We start from the raw sequence: 14,074 nt of genomic DNA, 5'->3' as shown, positions 1-14,074 counted from the left end.
CATTTGTTTGTTCTTTTAAGGGTAAATAGAGCCCTTAAAAAGGGTGAAATGAGCCATAGAGAGGGCCCAGCTTGGACTGGGCTCTGGTGGAAAGGGATTAACCTAGGGGACCCAGGTGGCGCTGTGGTTAAACCACTGAGCCTAGGGCTTGCTGATCAGAAGGTTGGCGGTTTGAATTCCTGTGACGGGGTGAGCTCCCGTTGCTTGGTCCCAGCTCCTGCCAACCTAGCAGTTTGAAAGCACGTAAAAATGCAAGTAGATAAATAGGAACCGCTACAGCGGGAAGGTAAACGGCGTTTCCGTGTGCTGCTCTGGTTCGCCAGAAGCGGCTTTGTAATGCTGGCCACATGACCTGGAAGCTATACGCCGGCTCCCTCGGCCAATAATGCGAGATGAGCGCGCAACCCCAGAGTCGGTCACGACTGGACCTAATGGTCAGGGGTCCCTTTACCTTTACCTAGCCAAGTGATGCTCTCCAGATGTAGTCCAACTACACTACAACTCCCAGCTCCAGCTAGGATGGCCAATGGAGAGGACATACCATTAACTACCCCTGGGTTAACCCTTTTCCTTATCTGCTGTTTGCAGAACTGCTGTTTGCCTTGTAGGGCAAAATAGATATGTACCGTGTGGCTTCCTTCCCCAGCTCTGATCCGAATTCCACTTCCTAGCTACACTTACCCTACAGGAGATCTGATCAACGCCCCCCTCACCTTTGTATCTAGTTGTGCCTCAGTATCAGAACCTTTTAATGAGGGTGAAAGAGCAGAGCGCAAAATATGGTCTGAAGCTCAACATCAAAAAAACCAAGACCATGGCCACTGGTCCCATCACCTCCTGGCAAATAGAAGGGGAAGAAATGGAGGCAGTGAGAGATTTCACCTTCTTGGGCTCCTTGATCACTGCAGATGATGACAGCAGTCACGAAATTAAAAGACGCCTGCTTCTTGGGAGAAAAGCAATGACAAACCTAGACAGCATCTTAAAAAGCAGAGACATCACCTTGCCGACAAAGGTCCATATAGTTAAAGCTATGGTTTTCCCAGTAGTGATGTATGGAAGTGAGAGCTGGACCATAAAGAAGGCTGATCACCGAAGAATTGATGCTTTTGAATTATGGTGCTGGAGGAGACTGTTGAGAGTCCCATGGACTGCAAGAAGATCAAACCTATCCATTCTGAAGGAAATCAGCCCTGAGTGCTCCCTGGAAGGACAGATCGTGAAGCTGAGGCTCCAATACTTTGGCCACCTCATGAGAAGAGAAGAATCCTTGGAAAAGACCCTGATGTTGGGAAAGATTGAGGGCACTAGGAGAAGGGGACGACAGAGGACAAGATGGTTGGACAGTGTTCTCGAAGCTACGAACATGAGTTTGACCAAACTGCGGGAGGCAGTTGAAGACAGGAGTGCCTGGCGTGCTATGGTCCATGGGGTCACGAAGAGTCGGACACGACTAAACGACTAAACAACAACAACAACATCAGTTCTTTAGGTCAGGACTACTTCTCCCCATATTTCTTGCTTTTGCTACTCTTTAAAGAATCATGAATATGGATAGTGCAATCATTTGTTGTTTGATGATGATGATGATGATAATAATAATTATAAGTATTATAATAAAAAGATAATAGTAATAATAACAATTTTATAATATTTCTTTTATTTATGGGTCAGGAACTAACAACCATCAAATCCATGTATGCCTTCTCTTAACCTGCAAGTGACTTGCTACTTCCATTGTAATTGAATGTAGAAACTGGATTTGTTTTAAAGGACTTAGTAAGATGAAAATAAAATATCAAGATTCTTAAGCAATGCAATAGCAGAACTACATTCTAAAACTTGCAGCTGTGTTCTGATGTTTAAAAAATGGTTTGCGGTGTACAAACTGTACTGGTATCCTTATTAATCAGATACCTTATTATGATTATTTGTACATTCTGTTTTAAGTAGATGTTTGCTTTCATGTGTAATTGTAAGCATTCCATTGTCATTGCCTAATATGTTACTGTACAATGACATATTTGGGAACAGATTATCTGACCTTAAATTCATGTCTCTCAACAGGAATTCAGATTAAAAACCCATTTCCCCAACTAGTTTCAGAGATATGATTGTTGGTCTTGCTGACTGCTGAACTGCCATTACCATGATGAGAAGGAGTTTGATAATGGCATATATGCAGAAATTTAGGGTGGGGCTGGGGGCTGGGTTTAGTATTTCCTGGCAGGGGCATGCCAAAACTCAGTTCTGAACGCATCCCCAGTTCTCATGTGATTGCTTGCACTCATGGCACCAGTGGCTTCCAGTATGAACAGCAACTACCATTCTGGAGCTGATTGTGAAAGTGGGTGGCTGGTCAACTCGCAACAAAAGAGTGGGTTGCCTATTTTTGTATCTGAAACAATACCCATTTTATGCAGTGCTTTGAATGTCTGCATCTTAGCAAAGCATGCTACAAAATCATCATTAGTTCCACATCTTCATTTCTCCATCCCCTAAAGTCTTAACAACAGTTTCCCCCATTAATTCTGTGTCAGTGCAAAGAAAAGTTGGCACATTCCTACTTTTAAAAATTCCCTTTTAACATTGTACCTTAAGCGCCCAGTATTGTATTTTGTGTTATTTTTTAAGTAGCATTCAGCCAGCTACAATTTTTTTTCATAGGCACATCACAGTCTTTTAGAATGAAATTCATTTCCAGTCTGTAGCAGTCTTGGTGAATGCAAAGAAGTCAAAACACAACTCGTTGAATGCAAGTAGTTTGTAGTTTGCTTGACTCTGGGTCTGGCTCTTGATTTTTTGTAGGGTCTGCAGAATGGGGCTTCAGTGAATCTCTTTTGATCCTTATTATACCAGGAGGACTGTAGAATGAAGGGCTACCAGCACAAAAGGTTAGAATGGATCCTTAGGATAGGAGCAACAGAGAGGAGTTAGTAGTGTCTGGCACAAGATCTGCCACTTTTTGGCTTGCCAATAGCTCTAGAAGGGGAAGTGTAAACAGTGGTCTAGTTCAGGTATATTATCAAACCATGGTTTCCTGTTATGAGAGTGAGCTGTGGCAAGCTTTGGATTTATGCACACCACCCTCCATTCTCCTTTCCACCTTCATGTATGAGCAGAGCAGACTGAAAGCTGTAATTTTTACAGTATTACCTTCAAACTGAGGAATCCAAATTCGTCACAATGAAGAATAGTAAGCTTAAACTACAGATTCCTGAATTTGGAGATAACAGAAGACTGCAGTTTATTATAAAACAAAAGTGGAAGTTTCTAGTGTCCTCTGCTTGCAGAAAGAGCAGAGGGAGAAGTGCATAAACTTGAGGCTCATAAAGCTAAAGCAAGGTTTGGTGCATTTCAAATTTAATGACATTGTGTTTCTCAGTCCCTTCGCAGCAGCAAAGTATGTCTTTCACCCTCCTAATTTAAATTTTAAAGCAGGTGGCTTTCTGCTTTTAACCTGCACCAGTTTATGTGACAACATGGCAGCATCGTATAGGATTAGCCTGTTTAATGCTTGCACCCTCCCAGTGCAAGAAGATGAATTCTCCATTTGGCAACGTGTGGCTTTGGCCACAGATTTTAATCACACCAGCAGAAATAGGCCGCCTGCTGAAACAAACTGTCTTGATATCCCTCCATGTTGGTGGCCTCTTGCACGCGCACACAGAACCTCTCTCAGATAGTTGTGGTACAGGTAGCTGCCCACATGTGTGGCTTCATATATGAAAACTTAAGAGTACTGTAAAATGCTTTTTAGCATCAAAACTATACAGGGATGGTCAATGACAATGGCAGTCCAAAAGTCCTGATATTTCACATAGGAAAAAATATGATCAAATAACCATAGTTCACATTTATGTCAGAGGTGGGAAGCTTTAGGTAGAATGGTTGAATATGACCCTCCACACCCCTCTGTCTGGTCCACAGGACTTGACCCAAGCCACATCCTCCCAGACCAGATCTCTCAGGGTGCCCTCTTGTTGTGATTTTTAGCTGGCTAGAAATGTCCTCTTGAACTGTGATTTTACATCTTCCTTGCATGGAGAGTGGTATGTATCTCTCTACGTCTACTGTTGTTATGCCCATCACTGGGGTGCCCCCTAGAAGGTTCCCATTGGGGGAATGTTTTCCTTGGCCTGCAAAATAGGTTCATTATCTCTGATTTACGTAGCACACTAAAGTCAATGGTGAGCTTCTCATTAAGTGTTCCAAAGGATGCTTTGAACTGGACTCTGAGCTCAAACATCACAATAATTTAATTACTCGTGCACCAGCCTAATGGTATAAAATTGCACCTCATGTTTTCAAAGTTATACATTGGTTACTACATCTGTGAATTAAACATTGTGTGTATTTTGGTTGCTTTTCAGAATCAGTTTGCCCAACAAGAATTCCTGTGGCATCACGAGATGAAAAAGGATTTGATATACTTCTTGGTTTAGGTGTGAAGAAAAAGGTGAAAAAGAGAATCCAGATTCCATCTACCAATGCGAAAGCTTATGAAGTAACCTCACGTATTGACTTGTCAGAATTGACAAGGTACAGTTTTTGTTTTTTTAATAAAAAATTTTATATCATTTTTAATTAAAATAAGACTTCCTTATAATGGACTAGATAATTGTTTTGGAATTAGGACTTCAGAGTGTGTGTTCTGCTAATTTTTTAAAAAAATTGCTTTCTAGGAATGTCTTTCCAGAAGGCCTTCCTCCATCATATGTGTTTGTATCCACTCAGAGGTTTAAAGTCAGAAAAACATGGGATTTGTGGAGGATTTTAAGCCTGGATGGAAGGCCACAAATAGCTGTTACTGTAAATGGAGAAGACAGAACGCTGTCATTTACTACAACAAGCCTAGTAAATGATACGCAGGTTGTTACTTTTACTGCACCCCGTGTGAAGGTAAAGAAGACATCAGTCATGTGTTGATATTTCTGTGATCCATACTGTGATTTTGAATGTGAAGTGATCCACTGTTTCATTGTTGGTTATAACAAAGCATCAGGGATTATTCTCATTTTTTAAAGTTAGTGCTTGAATACGGATCTCTGAGGACAAAACGTTCATTCCTCTTTGTCACGTCTGAACGGCATGCCACATAAATTGTGGCCTGTGTTCCTTTAGAAAACTTAAGAAGTAGACCAAAAAACCACCTTTGGTGGCACATCCCTGCTTATGTTGTACAATGGATTCCATCATGGCACTGTTTGGGAAAACCTGTAATCTGAAATGGTGCAGTGTTAGCTGTGCTGTTATCTTTCCCACACAAACTAATTTAAGCAATTAGTTTTTATATATAGATAGATTTATAGATGCCACCTGCAAAGTGTGTGTGAGTGCGCGCATGTGTATTACAAAAGCAAACATAGAGGTTGCTCCTACTTCTATTTTGTTATTCTATTTTGTTATTCATTTACGGACTCATTGTTAAAACCATGTTTATGGAAGACAATCTTACTCGGCTATGAGTGATCGCCAAAGATACACCCCTTTCTATGCCTTTGGTATAGAAAAGTATGATAGAAATACAAAAATAGATACATAATCTCTATAAAGAAGGTGATCAATGATATGCCTAGCTATCTTCTAGATAAGCACAGGCTGGACAGATGAAGCTTGGCATGGTTATAACTCACCTACATGTAATAATGGGAAAATCCAAAAAGAATTTTGTTTTTTTCCCCCAGTCTGATATAATTATTAGGCCATTTCTTTAAGTTATAGTAGACAATGCACCCTTAATTGAGACTGGTGGTAGCAAGTTTTGAAACTTGTATTAGTTTATGTCTTTACATTTAGGAATATCTATATGTTGAATATATATTTACAATTCTCTCACTTTTTTCTAGACATTGTTTGATGAAGGCTGGCACCAAATCCGTCTCTTAGTAACAGAAGCAGATGTTACGTTGTATATAGATGACCAAGAAACTGAAATAAAGCCATTGCGTCCTGTTTTAGGGATCTATATCAGTGGAGTAACTCAAATTGGAAAATATTCTGGGAAAGAGGAGACTGTACAGGTATGTATGCTCAGAATACTACATTTGTGGAATGCAGTTACACCTACCCAATGCTTAGATTTAAGCCTGATCTTAAGCATGATTATTTGGAACAAGTTCAGTTAAGTTCAGTGAATGAGGGTGAACAGATGGAAAACAAAAGCAGGTTAACATCAACAAACAATAAGCCTGTTGTATGTTTGGTAGCTCAAACTATCATGTGGATTCTTAACTATGGTTAGCATAAACCATTATTTAGTGAGATGTCAGGACTAAACCAGTCTTTGCCTTGAATGCTTTTGAAGAACAGAATGCCCAGTGTGAATTGTTTGCACAAGGGGAGTATAGGAGTTGTAAGCAGCTGTTTCCCTTTTGCATTCATTGATCTTGGTATCATTACAGAGGACTTGGTGTACAATAAGTAAATGCATAAACTACCAAAGTGTGAGTCTGAACTGTTTTTAAGGACCTTTCAGCACTTCCTGCCCACGTTTGCATTCTACTACAGTGGATGCTCGGGTTGTGAACGTGATCCGTGCGGGAGGCACGTTTGCAACCTGCATGCGCGGGTTGCGCTTCGGCGCTTCTGTGCATGCGCAAAGCACGATTTAGTGTTTCTGCGCATGCGTGCGCGCCAAAACCTGGAAGTAACCCGTTTTGGAACTTCCGGGTTCAGCGCGGAGTGCAACCTGAAGCAGCTGTAACCCGAGGTATGACTGTACACAAATACAAGCATAACCTGCCCCTTTACAAGTAATTCCTTAGCAGTTATGAAATGGACTTTAGAATATAAGATGTTCCAAGGGATTATGGATGTTATTTCTGATGACCTTTATATGTTTCTAACTTGTAAAATAGTGCTGTAAATCAATATGAGTAAGACAGAATGAGTTATTCCCCTTGGACCACCTGAGGCTCAAGATACTTGGTTGGAGTGCTCATGAGTATGAATAGAGGGTTCTGTCAATTTCGGTTCTATCTGTTTCTCATTTTTTCACTCTTAAATCCAGTTCTCCCCATTTCTCCATTTCTGTGATTTTTAATAAAGCATCAAAAATGGGTTTCTAAAGAGTTTGTCTTCTTTGTGTTACAGTTCGATGTCCAAAAGCTAAGGATCTACTGTGACCCAGAACAAAATAACCGAGAAACAGCCTGTGAGATCCCTGGATTTGTGAGTATGATGGGATTTTTTTTTTTGTGTAAAGCTTGTTTTTCATTTTCATAAAAAACAAACGAAACCATATCATAGTGCTATAATTGTTATCTGTCAAGGATATATATATATTTTAAAAAGGCTGCTATCTGTCAGCCTTCAAGTTCTTTCAGGACAGAAATTTCTGCAAAATGTGTTTTGGAAAAATTGTTGCTTACCATTAGAGGTTGTTACAGAAGTCTCTCTATGCCAGGGAGACACTGGTAACATGCGACTTAGTGTAATTAAAAGGTTCATATTTACACATACCTACAACTATATATAGGGACCCAGGTGGCACTGTGGTTAAACCACTGAGCCTAGGGCTTGCTGATCAGAAGGTCGGCGGTTCGAATCCCTGTGACGGGGTGAGCTCCCGTTGCTTGGTCCCAGCTCCTGCCAACCTAGCAGTTCGAAAGCACGTCAAAATGCAAGTAGATAAATAGGAACCGCTACAGCGGGAAGGTAAACGGCATTTCCGTGTGCTGCTCTGGTTCGCCAGAAGCAGCTTTGTCATGCTGGCCACATGACCTGGAAGCTATATGCCGGCTCCCTCGGCCAATAATGCGAGATGAGCGCGCAACCCCAGAGTCGGTCACGACTGGACCTAATAGTCAGGGGTCCCTTTACCTTTACCTTTACAACTATATATGCTTTGATTTTAACAATTTCTGCACGCTTTCTAAAGTCTTGAACTGATTTTTTTTTTATTCCAGAATGGAGAGGTAGGCAAAATCATGCCTATTCATATGGACTTTAAGGTAGTATTTAGTATCATGGCCCCCTCCCCCGCATTCTTCCTTTGTTAATATATCACCAGGTAAGAGCAAGATGTTTGTCTGGGATAGTGAGGATATTTTTGTAAAACATTTTTTTTTTCAATTTTCAGCTTCTGTGCTCAGTGAATAATATGTGCAACCTTTTTTGGGGGGAGGGGTGTTAAATTATTTTGGACTGAATTTGACATGCAAATTATATGCTTTCATTCAGAATTAAACTATTTTTTACACAGGTAGTGGCATTTAGTTCTCACATTGTTGAATCTCTCTCATGTAGTCTGCTTTGTCATAGAAGGAATATACTTAAATTTAAGAAAAGATATGCACTCTTAAGTGCTAAACCAAGAGGAGTCCAGGTTCAGATGGCATGCTATTCCAGCAGCAAAATGGTGAGGGAGGAGAAAAGCAGTCACATTCTCCTCTCCGGGAGCCTGAACATTTGCTTGTTCATAGTTCGGCTTAGCATTACCTGTAAACTGGGCCACTCTGATTTCCTCATCATACATTGGTATCATGAAATCACTGTCAAGCCAACATGGTAGATTTCAGCAGGGATTTCAGGGGGGAAGGACTTTGTGGAGTAGGTTGTTAATAAGCATAAAGTTGGTTTGGTGTGCACGATTGAATTTTGTTTTTGGTTTTTGGTAGTGCATGAATGGACCAAGCGATGTAGGATCTACTCCACCTCCTTGTATATGCCCTCCAGGAAAACAAGGACCACCAGGCCCCAAAGTGAGTGGAGCTCTTCATCATGTATAGGTGCTTTCGTTGTGTTTAATTCTGTGGCCATAACACAAATTATGATGACAATGCCTTATTTATACGCCCCCTTCTGGTTTAAAGGCCCAAAGTGAAAATTGTATTTATTATTTATTAGTTTACAGTTTTATATACTGCTTTTCAGGTTGACCTTACAAATCCGTTTACATATGATCATTGCAACAATAAATGTCAAGTTATAAAGAAGAAGTTAAAATAGAATGGGAAAGAGGATGGCTGTTTAGAAGAAGCTGTTACTGTTGCTATCAGTTCCTCTTAGCTAGGGGTCAGTTGGTGAGTGCATATACCCTTAACCATTGGCCATGCTGGCTGAGCTTGCTTGGAGCTGGAGTTCTACAACATCTGGAGGGGCAGCTTGTTGACTTTCCCTAGAATAAACTTTGTTAGTTTCTGGAATCTACGGTAAGTGTGTATTAGGAGTGGAGGTGGGAGAATAAAATGAACTGAGGCATGCTTCATTTGGGCCATCGTCAGCTAGACAGAGATCTTAAGTGTAGCTTCTAAATGTAATGGGTTATTAGAATAATGTTGGATTAGAACGTAGCAATTACCTCGTTATTTGTTTTCTGCATAGTACTAAGACTTAATGCAGCTGCAAGATTAAGGCCAAGCAACTTTGCCCAGGTTTTGGACCACACAGTTGTAACTTAAGACATGGCCCCTGGCAGACCCCACCATCTTTGGTTTTTCACCCAATGTTCCCTTCTAATGGATGTTCTGACACTCTCATATACTCTAGAAGACAATGATCTCAACTCAGCCAACCCCTGAGTCTCCACTTGAACATCTTCTCTTCAGAGCATGTTTATGTAGTTATGCATGTTATAAAAGTCTGTAACATCTTAAATATGAAGCAGAAGAACATATCTTGTGAAAAAAGAACCACAACCAGTGAGAATGTATTGCGCTGAGAGATTAAGGACTCTGTTATAAAGGCCAACTGTTGCATGAAATATTTCTGGGCTTCCCTCCAAGTTTTTATGACTTTGAAAGTATAATTTCCTGAAGTGCCAAAATATGGATGAACAGCAAATGGGTGCATTCACTTGCATCCCACCACCCCAACTTGGCAACATGCGATCAGGTGACAGAAAATCAGTTCTCTTGTGGCTGAAAGGCCCCTGTGGGACATATTAGACATGGTGTTAGTCATGTCATGTGGGTACAGTTAACGTGCAAATGTTTACAAATGTAGATGTCAGCCTCAGGGAGGCTGAAGCTTGCCATTGTCCTGATCAAACCCCCCCCCCCCATTTTTACATTGGCAGGGAAGTCTACATTGCCACCAATGTAAATAGTACCTTCAGGGGTGATTTATGTTGGGGCCATAATGGGATGGGTTAAACTCCCCCAGCCCATATCCTGTGGTCTTTCTGCTGCTTGGGTCCCTCTGCAGTGGTAATTAATAGTTTGAATTATTTTTGCAGATTATTTTAATCCACACAATTAACGTTAGCTACAATTAACATTAGCTACAATTAACATTAGCTTGGCCCTCCATGAATGAACAACAGATGGAGATAGGAGTTGGTTGGTTAGGGGTTATACCTGCCTAAGCTGCACCAGGCGTATGGATGGGCTAGAACAGGTATCCCCAAACTGCGGCCCTCCAGATGTTTTGGCCTACAACTCCCATGATCCCTAGCTAACAGGACCAGTGGTCGGGGAAGATGGGAATTGTAGTCCAAAACATCTGGAGGGTCGAAGTTTAGGGGTGCCTGGGCTAGAATGACAGGCTTATTTCATTTTCCAGAAGAAGCATGCGTGGCTGATGTTAGATGAGGCAACCCTTTGGGGAAACACACACACATACACAGAGAAGGCAAGATGGCCACACCAATTCCGCTGTAGTTTCCGTGCAGATCTATGGGTTGTGAGCTTCACACAAAGCAGAAAATTTGTGCGTCAGAATTTACTATGTCAGAATAGAGTGAGGCAAAGCAACCTTTCCTCCCTGCACTATTTATGAGGAGGTTTCAGAAGGGAGAAGAGGAAAAAGGACATATTTGCCTTCACACTCTCCAGAAACCTCCCCCATATTTATATATAAACACCGGAAGGGTTAGGGGGATATGTACTATAATGTTAAACTCCTCTTCTCCGTGTTATTTCAGAAGATTTCAGGAGTGGAAAAGATATATTTTCTATAACTTTCCCAGGAGAAACACCCACTCCTTCCACCTGTGGAAGCAATAAAGAGTTTGGTTTCAAGGCTGACAGCTAGCCCTGAACCACGAGCCCTTTACCACTTTATAGGACAGTGTGTGAAGGTTTCAGAAGAGCTGGGGGGGAGGAGGAAGGGCACCAACTTCCATTCCTTTGTCCACATCTGAAACCACCTCCTTCCTTTCAGGAGCCCTGTACAAGGCTCCTGTTCAGGTTGATTGAAACTCTGAGTAGCATCTGTTACTATGGTTGTTGTGCAGCATTTAGTTGCTGCAACCTCCTCAGTTCTATACTGTTCTAATATGTTTGCCTTCTCCCTAGGGGGATCCTGGACAACCTGGGAATCATGGTTATCCTGGAGAACCTGGTCGAGATGGTAAGCCTGTGAGTACTAAAAACTTAGTCATCTATAGTAATTTTAATGCAAAACTGACATTAGAATTGTATCAGAACATTATTAAGGGTGGCAAATGCTCATTATTAACATCAGGATCACGAGTAAGGGGTGACAGTTGGAATTCCCAATCAAGCAGAATTCAGGGAAGATCCATACCTTTTGTTGAAAAAGCCACACAGAAGTAATATGTCAATGCTACCCTTTCCTTTAAATTTGTAATTTACTGGGTTTTTTGTGCAGCAGTTAATAATCTTACAGTCGGGCGTCATAAATTGTTAATCCTACTATTATGGAAGGTGCATAGAATGTCAACAAGGATATATAATCCAAGTTTCAGAAACTGAAATGATGGCAAGTTAAGATTAGTTTTGTCTTTTCTTTAAAATAGTTTCAGCCATTAAAAAAAAAGAGTTCTGGATGCTGTGCTGGCTCAGTTCTGATGTGATATCTTCACAATAGCATTACGAGAGCAAGCTGCAGTGAGCCCTCGTTCACATGGCTGATTTTTGTTAAGAAAGAGTAGAAGGAAGAAGAATGCAGCTAATTGCTCACTAGCTAGTGGCTTCCTCCTTGGGGTATAACAATATGTAACTGTATCCCACCCAAAGAGAAATAAGAAATGTAATGTCTTGTTCCTGTTAGTTCTTGCAAAAATGTGGTTGGATGCTTATCATTAGTACTGCGGATTAGTCTGCAGTCCCCATACTCACCCTGGGAGTAAGCTTCTCTGCACATAACTTCTGAATAGTACATTTATAGTACTGTGCCATGAAAGTGTTAGAAAGGAGGCTTTAAAAGGTTCAAATGAGTTCAGTTACTTTACCAGACAATTAAAGTAAGGGCAAATTAAAACGCTGAAGCAGAAGTTTGGATCTTTTCCCAAAAAAACATTCATCTCCTTTTGACTTTGGTAGTAATGAATTCAAAGAATTTGGTTTTAATTCTTATGGGCCTTTAGAAGGTTTCCAGAAATTTCAAGAAAATGAGCTCCAAGTTAAGCAACATGGCCTTTATTATTGTTAATGCCACTTAAGGCATTCGGTTCTTGCCCAGAATGTATGAGGCCTATGATTTTATTATTATTATTATTATTTATTATTTTTACATTTCACGTTCTATTTCTGGTAAAGAGTCTTTTGATGGTGGTGGTTGTATATTTGGTTTTCTGTATCAGCTCTGTATGGAAAATCTAAGCAAATCCTTGCTGGAAACTCTGTAAATCTTAGGAAAATTGCCAATTACTTGGAGAACTCCATGTTGCACTTTATAAACTGTCCAATTTCTTATTTTGGTTGCTTAGCTACATTTTGGCCATGTTCGTAGGTATAACAGATGGTTGAGATTATTGTGGTGGTTCCCTTTGGATGCTGACACAATTCTAGTATGAAGAGCAGTAACACCAAAAATACACTTCTTTCCACATACTGGAAGATTATATTAGGGAAGAGTCCAATAATTTCAATAAGCAATACTGGAGCCATGTTCAAAGAGAACTCCTACATGCAGAACCTGGGATCTATTTAAAGAACTAGTTTCATGGGTTCATTTTGAACCCTTCATAAAAATGATAAATCTACCATTTCATCAAAATGCTGAAATGCTCTAGAACAAAAGAAGAAGAAGCAACTTCTAATGTAACACAATTTTTTTCTTACTGTTTGCAGCAATCCCTTAGTTAATTATCAAGTAATCCCTTGATAATTATGACCATGGAAGCAAGAGTAATTGGAAGCAAAAAAAAAGCAGACCATTGTAGCCCTCCACTGTACATGAGTGGAGCTGTGCCAGCTACCTAACATCTGGCCACATATTCCTGACTAACACATGAGATAGATAGTGTGTAGGTAGTATATTATTGAACAGAGGCCAACCTTTGAGTTTCCTTTGCCTTTAGGAGTTAGGCAGGTGGTGACCAGCGAAAGAACTTTTTTGGTTGTGATACCATGTACATGAAGTGCACTCTCTAGAGAAACTTGGGTGTTGCCAATTTTGATGTCTTCTCTGTACGTACCATATACTGTAAGAAGAACATTGTCCAGGCTTTCCACAATGTGTTGTATCTGGTTTTCAGTGGTCTCTTGCTGTACTGTAGAGGTAAGTACCTATCCTGCAGCTCAGTGTGCTAAAATATGGATTAGCTTGACACCCAAATATGTCCATTGTGGAAAAATCCATTGCACTTATGCAAATAGACTTCCTGTCTATTTTATGTAGTCTTCTCCTTTTGCAATTGGATTTATCTGGCCACTATACCAGGAAAGGAAATTTATTTCCCCACAACAAAACAAGCTGCTTGCAGCAGGTTTGGATTTGTACAACTCCCCTTTTCATTGTGTTACCAAATTTTTTGTACTTCTCAGGATTGTTGTGTTCTTGATCAAGCAAATATAAGCTATATTTTGGGGTTTATATGATTACTCGTGATCTAACATTGCTGTATGCAACTACCTACTTCCATTCAGTCTTTCCCCCACCCCACTAACGGAGAAAATATACTGCTAACAAAGACTCCCATAATTTAATACTGTATCTCAGCCGTGACCAGACAGCCTTCTGCTATCAGTGGTGACAGCCTACATTTTTTAAAAGAGGAAATCCACATCTTTGCTGTAGCTTTTGATTCTAGCTTGTGACATATATCCCTAGTTGTGATATAAATAATAGCATAATGAACCGTGGAGGGAAAATAAATCATTTTTGTAGCCTTGTAATGTGGCAGCTATGTACATCTATATATCTTCCTCAGATGCCAAATTGG

The 14,074-nt window shown here is 40.5% G+C and overlaps 1 protein-coding gene across 1 annotated transcript in view; it reads left to right on the top strand.

Moving 5' to 3' along the window:
• COL21A1 (collagen type XXI alpha 1 chain) overlaps nt 1-14,074 on the top strand; it is an 85,418-nt gene that overhangs the window by 24,454 nt on the left and 46,890 nt on the right. Inside the window, exons 4-10 of the mRNA XM_035109767.2 lie at nt 4,374-4,542; nt 4,686-4,902; nt 5,850-6,023; nt 7,096-7,173; nt 7,911-7,919; nt 8,622-8,705; nt 11,241-11,303. Coding sequence (XP_034965658.2) covers nt 4,374-4,542; nt 4,686-4,902; nt 5,850-6,023; nt 7,096-7,173; nt 7,911-7,919; nt 8,622-8,705; nt 11,241-11,303 — 794 coding nt within the window. The remainder of the gene's footprint in view (nt 1-4,373; nt 4,543-4,685; nt 4,903-5,849; nt 6,024-7,095; nt 7,174-7,910; nt 7,920-8,621; nt 8,706-11,240; nt 11,304-14,074) is intronic.

Source organism: Zootoca vivipara, chromosome 3, assembly GCF_963506605.1.
Source record: "Zootoca vivipara chromosome 3, rZooViv1.1, whole genome shotgun sequence".
Taxonomy (NCBI): Eukaryota; Metazoa; Chordata; class Lepidosauria; order Squamata; family Lacertidae; genus Zootoca; species Zootoca vivipara.
The sequence above is the reverse complement of the archived record's forward strand: the minus strand, read 5'-3'. Positions and strand labels throughout refer to the sequence as shown.